Source organism: Podarcis cretensis, assembly GCF_951804945.1.
Source record: "Podarcis cretensis genome assembly, chromosome: 2".
Classification (NCBI taxonomy): domain Eukaryota; kingdom Metazoa; phylum Chordata; class Lepidosauria; order Squamata; family Lacertidae; genus Podarcis; species Podarcis cretensis.
The window spans coordinates 15,277,421-15,290,773 of record NC_137171.1 but is presented as its reverse complement, the minus strand read 5'-3'; the positions used below and the strand labels follow the sequence as shown (position 1 = coordinate 15,290,773).

Genomic DNA, 13,353 nt, shown 5'->3' with positions numbered 1-13,353 from the left:
CGACTCACCACTTTGAAGTCACTGGGGTCACACGGCGTCCCACGGAACGTGCAGGCAAGCAGCATTTCCTGGATGTCATGGCCGGCTCGGTCGGAGAATTCCCGCATGTTGAAGGGTTTCGGCTTGAAGTTGCGGAAATTGGCCTTCTCCTGGAGGATCTCCAGCTGCTTCTCGTCAGCCATTTGGGTGTCTGGGATTTCGTACCTGAAGGAAAACGCACAGCTCAGTCCCAAGGGGAGAAATGGGTCCATTTGAGTCTCCCCTTTTGCTGGGTTGTTTGCTGTCCACAGGGAGCCACCATGCCCTCTGGTGTCCCTGTGCAAGAGAGGAGCAGACAGAGGGCAGTCTAGGAGCGCTGCAACGTGGAAGGGTAGGGTCTGGAGTATTCTGGGACGTTGCCATTACAGGCAATCGACTGTGAGAAGCTTGCAGCTCACAGACATATGTGCAATTAAAGCATGGTGTAATTAAAGCACTGTGTTACCTCTGAGATAATATGCAACGGGTCTCAATTCCTTCCAAGAGCAGTCTGGCATTCTCAAGACTATGCTGTTACTTTTCTCTTTAACAACCGCAACTGCAACTTGCAAAGGTATAACATCTGGGTGGGTTGGTTTTTTTACATGAGTAACAGGAATGAAGGCAAAAAATGTGGTAGGGTTTTCTTTCTCCTTCCCCCAAACATTTATTTTCTTTCTTTCTTTTTTAGTTAGAGCTTTTTTTATAATACAGTGGTACCTCGGGTTAAGTACTTAATTCGTTCCAGAGGTCCGTTCTTAACCTGAAACTGTTCTTAACCTGAAGCACTACTTAAGCTAATGGGGCCTCCTGCTGCCGCCACGCCACTGGAGCACGATTTCTGTTCTTATCCTGAAGCAAAGTTCTTAACCTGAAGCACTATTTCTGGGTTAGCGGAGTCTGTAACCTGAAGCGTATGTAACCTGAGGTACCACTGTACAATATATGCATGTTTGATTAAATCTATGCCAGCTGTGGAATTTCCTGCGCCTGATGGAAAATTTGGGTTATTTTGGCTTAGGTTTTTTTAAAATTATTATTAATTGCAAACCAACTAAATCCCGGCATATGGATCAGAAAGAAATTTGGCTCGGCAATTTGCACTTCTTGAAACAGTTTGTGAACCAAAATGCAGCCATCCTCTGACCTTCACACTTCTCCAACTTTTGCAATGTGGTTCTCCAGGAGCAGCAACAACAAAATGTGTTTTTAAGGTTTGATATTTTGCTATGTTTTATATATGCTGTAAACTGCCCAGAGTGGCTGGGGAAACCAAGCAGGGTATATATAAAAAACATGTTATTACAAAGATGCATACATCAGGTGACTGTGTGCATAAAAATGCATATATTCATGAAAACATGCAAACAATATGTTATCTTTAGGGAAATGGCTTGCAAAAAGATGTCATTTTGGAGAAAAGTGAACTATACTACTAAGTGACTTTTGCGAAGACTTCACAAACTAAGGCAGAGATGTGGAGAACCAAACTTAAGATTGGAAAAATGAGAATCCAAAATTGACAGATTCACGCATCTCTACCGCTCTGCCTGAGGACTCTAAGTATTTCACACCTTTCGCTTTCCCTAACGTGGGCGCATCTGCCCAGAGCTCAGGTTCATTTCTGGCACATGGAATCTGTGGGAGAATTCAAGCATCCCCTTTGTGGTATGGGATGAGCCGCTTCCTTATGGACAACTACGATGTCAGTAGGGCACGTAACGGAGGAATTCAGTAGTGGGTGGGGCCAGTGACATCTGCAAATGTAGCATATGGAGCCTATATGGTGGTGCTGTGGGTGAAAGCACAGAGCCTAGGACTTGCCGATCAGAAGGTCGGCAGTTCGAATCCCCATGATGGGGTGAGCTCCTGTTGCTCGGTCCCTGCTCCTGCCAACCTAGCACTTCAAAAGCACGTCAAAGTGCAAGTAGATAAATAGGTACCGCTCCGGCAAAAGGTAAATGGCGTTTCCGTGCGCTGCTCTGGTTCGCCAGAAGTGGCTTAGTCATGCTAGCCACATGACCTGGAAGCTATACACCGGCTCCCTCAGCCGATAAAACAAGATGAGCGCCGCAACCCCAGAGTCAGTCACGACTGGACCTAATGGTCAGGGGTCCCTTTACCTTTAAGGAGCCTATGTGAATGACAACACATAATTTGGCTTCTATTATTATTCTCACACAATCCCTGGAAGAGCCAGACTCAGGACTGTGCCAACATCTCAGATGTTGAAGGCCACTAAGCATGGCTTGTCCCTGGAATGTGGTGGTTGCTATTTTTCTTGTTGCTAACTCGTGTGTAAAAGTCATTTCTTTCTTTCTTTGTGGAAAGCGGTGAATGTTTTGGGTTGGTTTTTTTTAAAAAATAAATGATATGTCAAGGCTACTTTATTGATATCTGGCTCTTACATCCAAAATGTCCCTTTGCAGAATCTGTTTTATTAACATGTCTGCAAAAGTACCGGTAACCTTCTGTTTATTTTATTCCAACGGCAATAATGTGCTCCACACAGTTGTTGCTCTCCACTTCCCTTGTGTGTTGTTGTGTTTCAAAACTTAAATGCATCTTTTAAAAAATAAAACATTCTTCTTCAACCAGGCCTTTGGCTGATCAATATTCCACAGCCTTTTAAATGCAGCTGTGGAAAGGGGAGGGGGTTATTGTTTTGTTGTTTGGGTTTAATTATTTACTGTGTTTCATCTTGTGTCTTATTCTGTGAACTGCCCCGAGATCTCTTGAAGAAGGGCGGTACATAAATTTAACAAATAATAAAATAGTAGTCAATAAAAATAAATGATATGCCAGAAGACTGGGAAGTTCCTGGAGCAGAGAGGCACAGAGGAATAGCCTGGAGGCAGTGGGGCAACTGGGAAACTTTAGATCCTGGACAAAAAAGGATCTTATGGGATGGCCTCTCTTTAGGCCACAGGTTGCCAACATGCGCCCTGTGATTGTACATGTGTCCACAGAGGCCTTCCGTGGTGCCCACAAGGCCTCCTGCCCTCCTCCCATTGAAATTAGACTTGAAAGAACGCTGTTGCAGTATTCGAAGAACTTCAGTAATAGTTGCAAGGTAGATATAAGAAATTAGATATATTAAGAAAAAGTTTAATTATGATAAAAGTGTGTATTGGCAATAAGTAATATGAAATCGAAATATGGAATAGATGCGAGGTTGGGTCTTTAGTGTCAAGACCAATATATGTTTTATTGTTTGTTAAGAAAATTATGTGTCTATGGTTATTCCTGTGTGTAATTTGGTATTTGTGTTTTTTTCTTTTTTCTTGCTGTATCAATAAAAATTTAAAAAAATAAATAAAAAAGGGGGAAAAGGAAATTAGACTTGAAAGAAATATTCCATTGTAGGCAATATTGCAGAGTGCAGGCTGTGCTTGGTTGTTGTTGTTGTTCTTGTTGTTGTGTGTGTGCTGCCCACAACAGTTCTCCAGTTTGCAAAGGTGCCTGAGGGCTCCAAAAGGTTGGCAACCCCCATTTTGGATGGTACTAAACTTATTGCAAACTCTGGCAAGTCAGTCCTGCTGCACTGGGGAACCCTTCTGCTCCTTCTGCTCAGTGGGGTCCTAGCCTTTTGCACCTTCAAATCCATCCCACCGTTACCTAGAATGAGTTGTCCATTTATTCATAGAGTGCAGCTGATCTCGGAAGTTTTTATCAGCCAGCAGTACAGGGTTGGCTGACTGGCTGACCCAATTCCAAGGACCAGGAGGTTTCTAGGTTATGGTGACAGAGTCTCAAGCTGCCTGCAATAAGCTCCTCCTACTACCAGTGGCCCTAGTGGTTCAAGGACCAGGGAATCAGAATCTGTCCCACAGCGCCTGATAGAAATAAAAGATACCACTTTCAGAGATGGCTAGGGCCAGCCACAAAACTACTCAGATGTTACGCAAAATAAAATAAACCCAGTTCTCCAACACAAAATCTCAAATCAAGCAAATTTGACAAGGCATGTGTACATTTTGCTTACTTTGCATAAATGTGATTAATTGTGTGCAGTGTTCTGCATCACACATTGGACCGTAATTTGAAATATTTTTGCATGGAACTGTGCATTGGGAGAAAGATGCAGCAAGCAAGTTGCGTGGCTGAAGGAATATAACTGGAACCCATGGGAGTAGGCAGAGCGAAACCAGCAATTATCACAGGCCTTGGGACTTCACACTGCCGGCTTTTCACGAGACCTCACGATCATTAAGGCTGGATGGAGAGATGTGGCTCCACCCCCACCCAAAATATCACTTTACTACAATTCTCAGAAATCCAGATTCATCACCAGATGGCACATTTTGCACATAGAGAACTGCATTAGAGAACCATCGCTTCAAACATGTGCACACACAGCCTGCTGCTTCTTCCTTGCTAAAACCCCCTTGCCAAGAAATAATCGCAAAAAGAAGGGCATTGCTTATGTTACTTTCGTAGACCAGGAAGCCAGAAAGCTGAGCCCCACTACTTGAGACAACAGCTGCCAAGCCCAGTCAAAAACTGTGGACTTCTGTTCCAGAGACCATGAACATCTAGAGAGACAAGCCAGGAGGAACAGCATCCTTTTAGCTTGCTGGTCCATTTTGATTTGGCCACTGCTGGAAGTAGAATGGATCAGACCATCGGCCTGACCCTGGGTAGCTGTTGCCTACAAAATGCCCCATTTTAACTTATGGGTTGTGCTGGCACAAGATGTAGAAACAGCAAATAGCTTAGACAGCTCGGGGTGAGGAAAGAGAAGAGTTATTAGACAAATGCACAGAGGAGATGCCTATCACAGCTATTAGCTCTGGCGGCTAAACAGACCCTCCATGTTCAGCTGCAGTTATGTCACTTCATTAATACCAAAAATTTGGGACACTGATACCAGGGATGGGCTGCTGCCTTGTAAGTTTCCCAGAAGCTTCTTGCTGGCCATGGATGGAAAAGGAACTCTGGACTAGGACTTCTTGTCCAATCCAGCTGGGATCTTCATATGTTTCTTATGCTCTGAAACAAGAGGCCATCTGCCCAGATGTTATGGCACAGTGGCCTTTGAAATAAGGAGCAGGCTTTTAAAAAAAGGAAGCCCCATTCAAAATGGACCATTCTGCACAACACTGCCTTTTTATACAGCCCAAGATTCTGGTCAACAACAAATCAAAAAATCAGGCACCAGGTAGGACAAGATTCTGCCAAACAGAATGGATTTACAACATCCCCGTTGAGTCAGAGGGATGTGAGAGCATTTGAGCGAGCTGAATTCTGGGCCATCTTGACTTAGAAACCCATGCAAACTTAGCAACAAGACTTTCCTCCCTCCCTCGGCAGTTGGGAATATAATTGGACCACGATGCACTGCCAAGGAGTTGCGATTCTCTCCAGCAGAGGGCAGAGAGGTGCCTGGATGAGATGCAGTGAAATGCACATGGGGGTTCTTCCTTCGGGTTCGTGCTCCGGAGCACTTAAGAGCAGTCACTAAAACAAGCAGAGAGCGGCTGCAGCACAACTCTGCTACAGAGACAAGGCAAAGAAACCCCGGCTGCATAACTCCTGTGCAAGCCAACCTTCCAGAAAACCCAGAAGGTCTCTTGCCCTCTCACAAGAGCCACACACAGGTGTGAGTTTTAATGGCCTTATCCCTGGATCTCCTTGAACACACCTGCAGAGAATTGTAAGGGATCGTGCCTGTAAGAATGCCAGGGTGGGGCCTTCTTCAGGGCCTGTCCAATTGGTCGTAAACGTTACCCTGTTCCCATAGGGACCAGCTCTGTTAAGTACCGGGAAGTGTGTGTGTGTGTGTGTGTGTGTGTGTGTGTGATGAGGCTTCAGACACAAAAGCGTGAAAAGCTGCATTGAAGGAAGGAAGCAATCAGAAGTGCAAGCAGTGCTCACAGCTGTATCCACAGTAGGGGAATAAATCAGTTTTGAAGAGTCTTAAAGGAACATGACTGAAAAAAGGGATGCCTGGTGCCACGTTGCCAGGGGTGTTTCACCCGCATGTGCAGCACTTGCAAGGAGCCACATGTGCTGCATGCCCAGTGCATGCCACTGGATCTAGCCTGATGCAAGGCGTTTCTGGGCCTGCGGTGTAGCCTATGCAAGTGGCCGGGCATACAAAAATGCACATCTTGAAAGGTGTCAAGCTAGCAAATTCCGATTACAGGCAACTCCCCATTTATGCACCAGTCCGGGAACCGTGTCCATAGAACATACTTTGGTGCACAAAGTCCCCCAACACACACACACACACCCTCTACACATCAGGTGCACACAGTGCGAGGGCCGCAGGTGCCCTAACTGTTGAACGCCAACCCGCAGCGATGTGCGCTTGGGTACCCCGCTCAGCGGGCACGGAGCCCTGCGCCATCGCCCAACCGCCGCACTGGGACCTACCGACTATTGAGGAGGGCCAGCAGCTCACCAGCGTGGTACAGGTCATTCTTGGTCACCCGGCTGAAGCGGAACTCGTTGAGGTTGCAGAAGGTGACGGCCGGGAAGGTCATGTGGGAAGTGGCCACTTCGTCCAGCTTGGTGACGTGCGGATAGAGGAAGTAGTACTGGATCCTCTCGTTGCACTCGAAGACCAGCATGGCCAAGGAGCCCAGGAAGCAAAGGGTCCAGAAGACGCGCTTGGCGAAGAAGCGCTCGTACGAGAAGATGTGCGACAGGCCGTGCAGCGTGGAATTGCTGGCGAACGCCTCGATGCTCACCGGCTGCCCGTTCTCCACCTCCTCTTCGTCCACCTTCAGGTCCATCATGGTCAGGCCTGGGACAGGGAAGGAGAAGCAGATCTGTGGGGAGAGACGAGAGGAAAGCGGCGACGCCGGGTGAGCGCCTGCCCTCTTCGGATCCCTCCACACCTGCTCGGGAAGAGAGCGAACCCCGCCACCTCCCCTTCCCCGCCTCCCAAGCCAAGCCGTCGTCTGGGGGAGAGGACGAGATCGACGCCGAGGCGCCCTCCCCTTCCTCTCTGGCTCTTCCCGGTTCCCGGAGAGCACCCCTTCTCCCGGCTGCCCCTTTAACCCGGGGTGTGTGTGCGCGCGCGTGTGCTGGGGCTTTATTTCACCCCCGGCTCCATAATCCACTTTGGCCACCACCTCCCTCCCTGCGTATTTGTGGCGCCCCTCTGGAGGCTTCACCAGGGGCAAACCTAGGGCTAGCCCCCCACTCCGCCCCCATCTCCCCAGCGTAGCCACGGCTCTGGTGTGTGGGAATCCCCCCCCCCATTCCTATCCTACCAATTCCTCTCCCCACCCCGCGCGGTCCCGCTATACGCGCCGAGCATGCAAACCTGGAAGCAGGGCCAGCGTCGGCAGCCGGGAGCTCGCGCTCCGAGGGATGGAATGCTCGCCGGCTGGGCTGGCCGTGCGGGGCTTTTGGAGAGGCTGCGAAGCGCAAAGGCGCACGGCGAGAGCACCAAGGGTACCCGAGCCCAGGCGGCACCTGGCGGCGGCGGGGAGGAGGAGGAGGTGGTGGTGGCGGCGGAGAGGATCCTCCTCCTTCTCCCTTCCTGGCTGGAATCAAAGAAAGGCGATCGGGGCCGGAAAGCAGGCAGCTGAGCGCGACTAAGCAGCGGCGGCGGCGCGTGTCTCGGTGCCAAAGCCAGGCATCCTCTCCCCTGGTGGCGAGCGCGGCGGCTGCTCCTCGGGGCGGGGCGGCCGAGGGAGGGAATCGCGCCGGGCTCCGAGGCAGCAGGAGGAGGAGGATCCGCAGGAATTCGCCGCGTCCCCCACGGGAGTCAGGGCCCAAGTGGGCTGGCAGGGCTGGCTGGCCGAGCCGGGAGCCCCTGCGAGAGATCGCCGGGTGGCGGCAGCAGCGGCGAGGCTTGGGCGTCGTGCGAGTGTGTGAGTGCGCGCGCCTGTGCGCGAGGAGGAGGAGGAGAGCGGCTCGCCGCGCTTGGAGGTGCCCAATCTGGGATTGCAGGGGGCGGCGTAGGGTGTGCGCGCCGGCAGCAGGAGCTGTTGCAAGCTAAGGCCGGGGACATGTGTGTGCTAGAGAGAGCGAGAGAAAATCCGAGTCTTCCCCGCTCCCGCAGTGGCCTCCCATTGACGTTTTGCTTTTTCCTCTGAACTGATGCCAAAGTCCCGCGTCGTCGGCCTCCCTCCCTCCCGCACGCAGAGCATTCAGAGACCTATTCACGCCATCATTCATTGCGCTTCGGGAGCTCACACGAGCTGACGGTTCGCCCAACGCCGGGCATATTGTTAAATGGTGTTTCCCCGCCCCACAACCCTGGGGCACATAGAATTGTAGGTGCGTGACCCCGAGGATCATCTAGTCCAACCCCCTGCAATGCAGGTATATGCAGCTGTCCCATACGGGGATTGAACCTGCGACCTTGGCGTTATCAGCACCATGCTCTAAACAACTGAGTTAAGGTAAAGGTAAAGGGACCCCTGACCATTAGGTCCAGTCGTGGCCGACTCTGGGGTTGCAGCGCTCATCTCGCTTTATTGGTCGAGGGAGTCGGCGTACAGCTTCCGGGTCATGTGGCCAGCATGACTAAATCGCTTCTGGCGAAACAGAGCAGCGCATGGAAACACTATTTACCTTCCTGCAGGAGTGGTACCTATTTATCTACTTGCTTTCGAACTGCTAGGTGGGCAGGAGCAGGGACCAAGCAACGGGAGCTCACCCCATCTTGGGGGTTCGAACCGCCGACCTTCTGATCGGCAAGTCCTAGGCTCTGTGGTTTAACCCACAGCGCCACCCGCGTCCCATCCAGCTGAGTTAGCCAGGTCCAAATGTCCGTTCACTGCATCCTCAGGAAAGGTCCGATTTACACCGATGATGCAGGGCTTGCTACTAAGTATATTATACCATGCTGCTTTATCTTGAATAGTGTGCCTATACAATACTCCATGTGCACTCACAGAGCAGGCTGGGTGTTGCATTCTGACGTTCTCACTCCAAGGTTTCAGGTTTATCCAAAAGACAAAAACCCCAGGGGTGCCAACTTGAATAAAATTTTGGGTTGGGGCCCGGGTAAGCCTCTCCCCTCATAACTGATCACACACAAATTGGTGCACAGGCACCATTTGAATGGCAATGCCCATCAACTGGGGGGGGGGAGGTGCCTCGGCCCCCAGGAGGGGCTCCTATGGTGTATACCTAAATATGTAATAGGCCAAGAGGTCCCTGGGCTTGCACAAGTGGCTCTTTTCATCTTCTTCCTCCCACCCTCAGTAAGAAGGGATGGTATTTGCTGTAGTGCTCAATGCCCATTAAAACGAAGGGAAGGGCTTAGGTCAGGGTGGAGTCCCTTGTTGGATCCCCAACATTTCCTAGCAGACCGGGAATGACCCTTGCCTAGAATCATGGAGAGCTCCTGCCAGCCAGAGTAGACACTACTCAACTTTTGTTGTTTAGACATTTAGTCGTGTCCGACTCTTCGTGACCCCATGGACCAGAGCACTCCAGGCACTCCTGTCTTCCACTGCCTCCCGCAGTTTGGTCAAACTCATGCTGGTAGCTTCAAGAACACTGTCCAACCACCTTGTCCTCTGTTGTCCCCTTCTCCTTGTGCCCTCAATCTTTCCCAACATCAGGGTCTTTTCCAGGGAGTCTTCTCTTCTCATGAGGTGGCCAAAGTTTTGGAGCCTCAGCTTCACGATCTGTCCTTCCAGTGAGCACTCAGGGCTGATTTCCTTAAGAATGGATAGGTTTGATCTTCTTTCAGTCCATGGAACTCTCAAGAGTCTCCTCCAGCACCATAATTCAAAAGCATCAATTCTTCAGCGATCAGCCTTCTTTATGGTCCAGCTCTCACTTCCATACATCACTACTGGGAAAACCATAGCTTTAACTATGTCGGCACTACTCAACTAGACTGGACAATTGTCTGAATCATTACATGGCAGCTTCTTGTCTTAAAGCGCGCACACACCCCAATCCTGGGAACTGTATCTTGTGAAGGGTTTTGGGATTTGTAGTACTGTGAAGGGGTAGCTTCAATCCCCTGGGTTCCTTGTGGGGGGTGTGCTTTAATTGAGTTTTAAATGTATGGCATGTACACTGCCCTGGATTCTCCTTGGACAAAATCTTCAAGTATCTAAAGGGCTATCACCTGGAAGATGGAGCAATCTTGATTTCTCCTGCTCTGGAGAGTAGTACCTAGACCAATGGCTTCAAGTTACAAGAAAAGAGATAGTGAGTAAACTTCAGGAAGAGCTTTCTGACAGTAAGAGCTGTTTAGCAGTGGAACAGGCTGCCACAAGAGGTTGCGGACTCTCCTTCCCTGAAGGTTTGTATGCAGAGGTTTGATGGCCATCTGCCATGGATGCTTTAGTTGAGATTCCTGCATTGGACGAGATGGCCATTGAGATCCCTTCCAACTCTACAGTTCTATGATTCTATGAAGCTCTCAAGGGCCACAGGTTTCCCATCACTGTTTCATCCAGCTGTGGAATTCAGAGGCTGGCAGGATGGTTCAGCTTTGCTCAACAACCACTTTCCTGTGATACTGACAAGCTCACCTCCCTCAGGAGTAAAAGCCAAAACCAAACAGCCAGTCCCTGGTGAGTTCTCATCTAGCAGCAAGAAGCACTCTTTGCTGTGATCTTGCTGCTGTCTAGTTTGGGCTCTATTTGCTGCTGGAGGAAGGAGAGCTGCCCCCACGTCAGCAGGTGGCTGTGTCATGTGCTACGGACCCAATCAGCCATGGTCAGCAGTTCAGTGGAAGACAAACACTGCCTTAGACCCTTGAGAGCACTTGATTAACTTCACATTCATTCCTGGAACTGAACCAGAGCTGCCATTCATTGCAACAAACCACCACTGCAAGTCTTTTCCCGGTCCAATAGAATCAACAGATTGGGAGGAAGGAGGGAATCAGAATGAAGAGTGCAGGATCTGGGTCTAGGAAAGAAACTCAGGATGGGATATACAGATATTTCCAGTCAATCTTTCTTTTTCTTTTTTTTCTTTTTGCAGGGGGTGGGTGGAGAATCTGATTTTCCAGCCGGTACGTGGGATATTATGCTTCGCAGGTTATACCTGTAAAAGCACAAAGCATGACTTTATCAGCGCACTGCTGCGTCCACAGTTTCTAACTCCTGTGCAGATCCAAGATGCATATTATCGTGGAGAATGCAAAAAGCGCAGCTTTTCTTTTTGCATGCACTCCTGTGAAAATCAGGCGCCGGGAATCCCTGCTCTCCCCACGCGCCACTTCCCCTCAGTGAATGCACCTGCCCCAGTTAAACATACAACAAATATGTACAGGCTGGATGGTGAAGGGAACATCTGTGCTTGCTGTGCCACACAGTCTCTGTGCTGTAACTTTAAAAGCCGCACACCGTTTGTGCCTATCTTCTTACTCTGACCCAGTCAGAGGCATCCTGACTGGCTCCTTGTGTTTTGACAGAACCAGCCAGAGTCGTCCCAAGGTTAGTCCTCCTCCTGCTCCAGCTGCTGCTGCTGCTGCTGCTGCTGGAGACTGCGTCTCAGTTTCAGGAAGACAAGGGGTTGCAATTCCCAGATATAGGGAAGGGATTTTGCAAATATTCCTGGGATTCAAAACTGGGACTAGGACCCAGGAGTCCTAGCTATCCCCTACCATCTTAAGAAGAAGAAGAAGAGTTTGGATTTGATATCCCGCCTTTCACTCCCTTTAAGGAGTCTCAAAGCGGCTAACATTCTCCTTTCCCTTCCTCCCCCACATTACCATTAAAGGTAAAGGGTAAAGGGACCCCTGACCCTTAGGTCCAGTCGTGACCGACTCTGGGGTTGCGGCGCTCATCTCGCTTTATTGGCCAAGGGAGCCAGCGTACAGCTTCCGGGTCATGTGGCCAGCATGACTAAGCCGCTTCTGGCAAACCAGAGCAGCGCACGGAAACACCGTTTACCTTCCCGCCAGAGCGGTACCTATTTATCTACTTGCACTTTGTGCTTTCAAACTGCTAGGCTGGCAGGAGCTGGGACCGAGCAACGGGAGCTCACCCTGTTGCGGGGATTTGAACCGCAACCTTCTGATCGGCAAGTCCTAGGCTCTGTGGTTTAACCCACAGCGCCACCCGCATCCCATCTTAACCATTAAGCCCTGCTCATTCCAATTTGAATGGTGGAGCCGAACCTACCCAGAGAGAGGAAGCGTTGTACAGTGGTACCTCGGGTTACATACGCTTCAAGTTACAGACTCCACTAACCCAGAAATAGTACCTCGGGTTAAGAACTTTGCTTCAGGATGAGAACAGAAATCTCGCGGCGGCAGTGCGGCGGCAGCAGGAGGCCCCATTAACTAAAGTGGTGCTTCAGGTTAAGAACAGTTTCAGGTTTAGAACGGACCTCTGGAACTAATTAAGTACTTAACCCGAGGTACCACTGTAGTCTCCGTTCTCCCCAGCCCTCTCGGCTATTAATTTATTTATTTCACTGATATTCCACATTGGTCTCTATTTAATCCTCACAACAACCCAGTGAGGTAGGATAGGGTGAGAGGCAGTGACCAGTCCAAGGCTACCCAGCGAGCTTCATGGCTGAGCAGGGATTTGAATCCCCATTTCCCAGGTCCTAGTCCAACACTCTAACCACTACACGACTCTGTCTTCTTCCTTTATGTCGGACAGAGTTTATTATTTTTCTGACATTGGCAGTACACACATCAATATCCTGGCAACCACTGAATAGGCAGTTGCCGGGAGGTGGGAGCATGTTGGAGGAAATGGCTGCTGCGTGAGCTTGGGGAGCGCGGGCTAAAATGAATCTATTTCGGGAGGCAACTGTGCACACTTTCCCTTTTATGAATTTTGTTCTGTTCCTTGCAGAAATCACTGGAGCCAAGGAAATGAACTGGGAGCTGGGGAGAGTGATTTGCTCTAATGGCTCTCTTGTGAATGTGTTTGAGAATCCCAGGGTGGGCCGCTGTGGGGATTGTAGTCTGATCAGGCTGTGGGTATCACTGCCTTATGAAAATGCCCATTGGCCCCATGGAGCCTGAAATATACTCGGATTTCATGCTCTTTATTCAGCTCATAGTGGTGAGGAGGAATGGGAGTTCCCCCAGAATGTCTGCTTTATATATATTATTTACACAATGGGCCCCACGTGATTGGCTAATTCCAGAATTCTCCTGTAGGCCAATCAGGTTGTGGATTCACTTCCACCTGGAGCAGGATTGGGTGGCTCCTGTGGACCAATCATACTGCTGCATTCTGAAGCCTATTGTTCTAGGACCAATCAGACTGCTGCATTCTGAATCCCATTGTTCTAGGACCAATCAGACTGCTGCATTTTGGATCCTATTCAACTCAGTACATAACAGAGCCTCTCTCCTCCTTTCCTCAGATCTCTTAAATTCCTGACTCTCACCGGCGCTTCTTCAGATCACATAGAAAACTCCAGCTCCTTCCT

General features: G+C 49.8%; 1 protein-coding gene across 3 annotated transcripts in view; it reads right to left on the bottom strand.

Moving 5' to 3' along the window:
• ASIC1 (acid sensing ion channel subunit 1) overlaps window positions 1-7,942 on the bottom strand; it is a 220,945-nt gene extending 213,003 nt beyond the window's left edge. Inside the window, exons 1-3 of one of the 3 annotated variants that reach the window (XM_079966392.1) lie at window positions 7,295-7,942; window positions 6,397-6,769; window positions 9-204 (exon numbers count right to left, since the gene is read on the bottom strand). In XM_079966392.1, coding sequence (XP_079822518.1) covers window positions 9-204; window positions 6,397-6,761 — 561 coding nt within the window. In that variant the 5' untranslated portion in view covers window positions 6,762-6,769; window positions 7,295-7,942. Of the gene's footprint in view, window positions 1-8; window positions 205-6,396; window positions 6,992-7,294 lie in introns of those variants that run through there. The other 2 variants (XM_079966390.1, XM_079966391.1) reach the window with 2 other exon arrangements.
• Window positions 7,943-13,353: the final 5,411 nt, after the last annotated feature.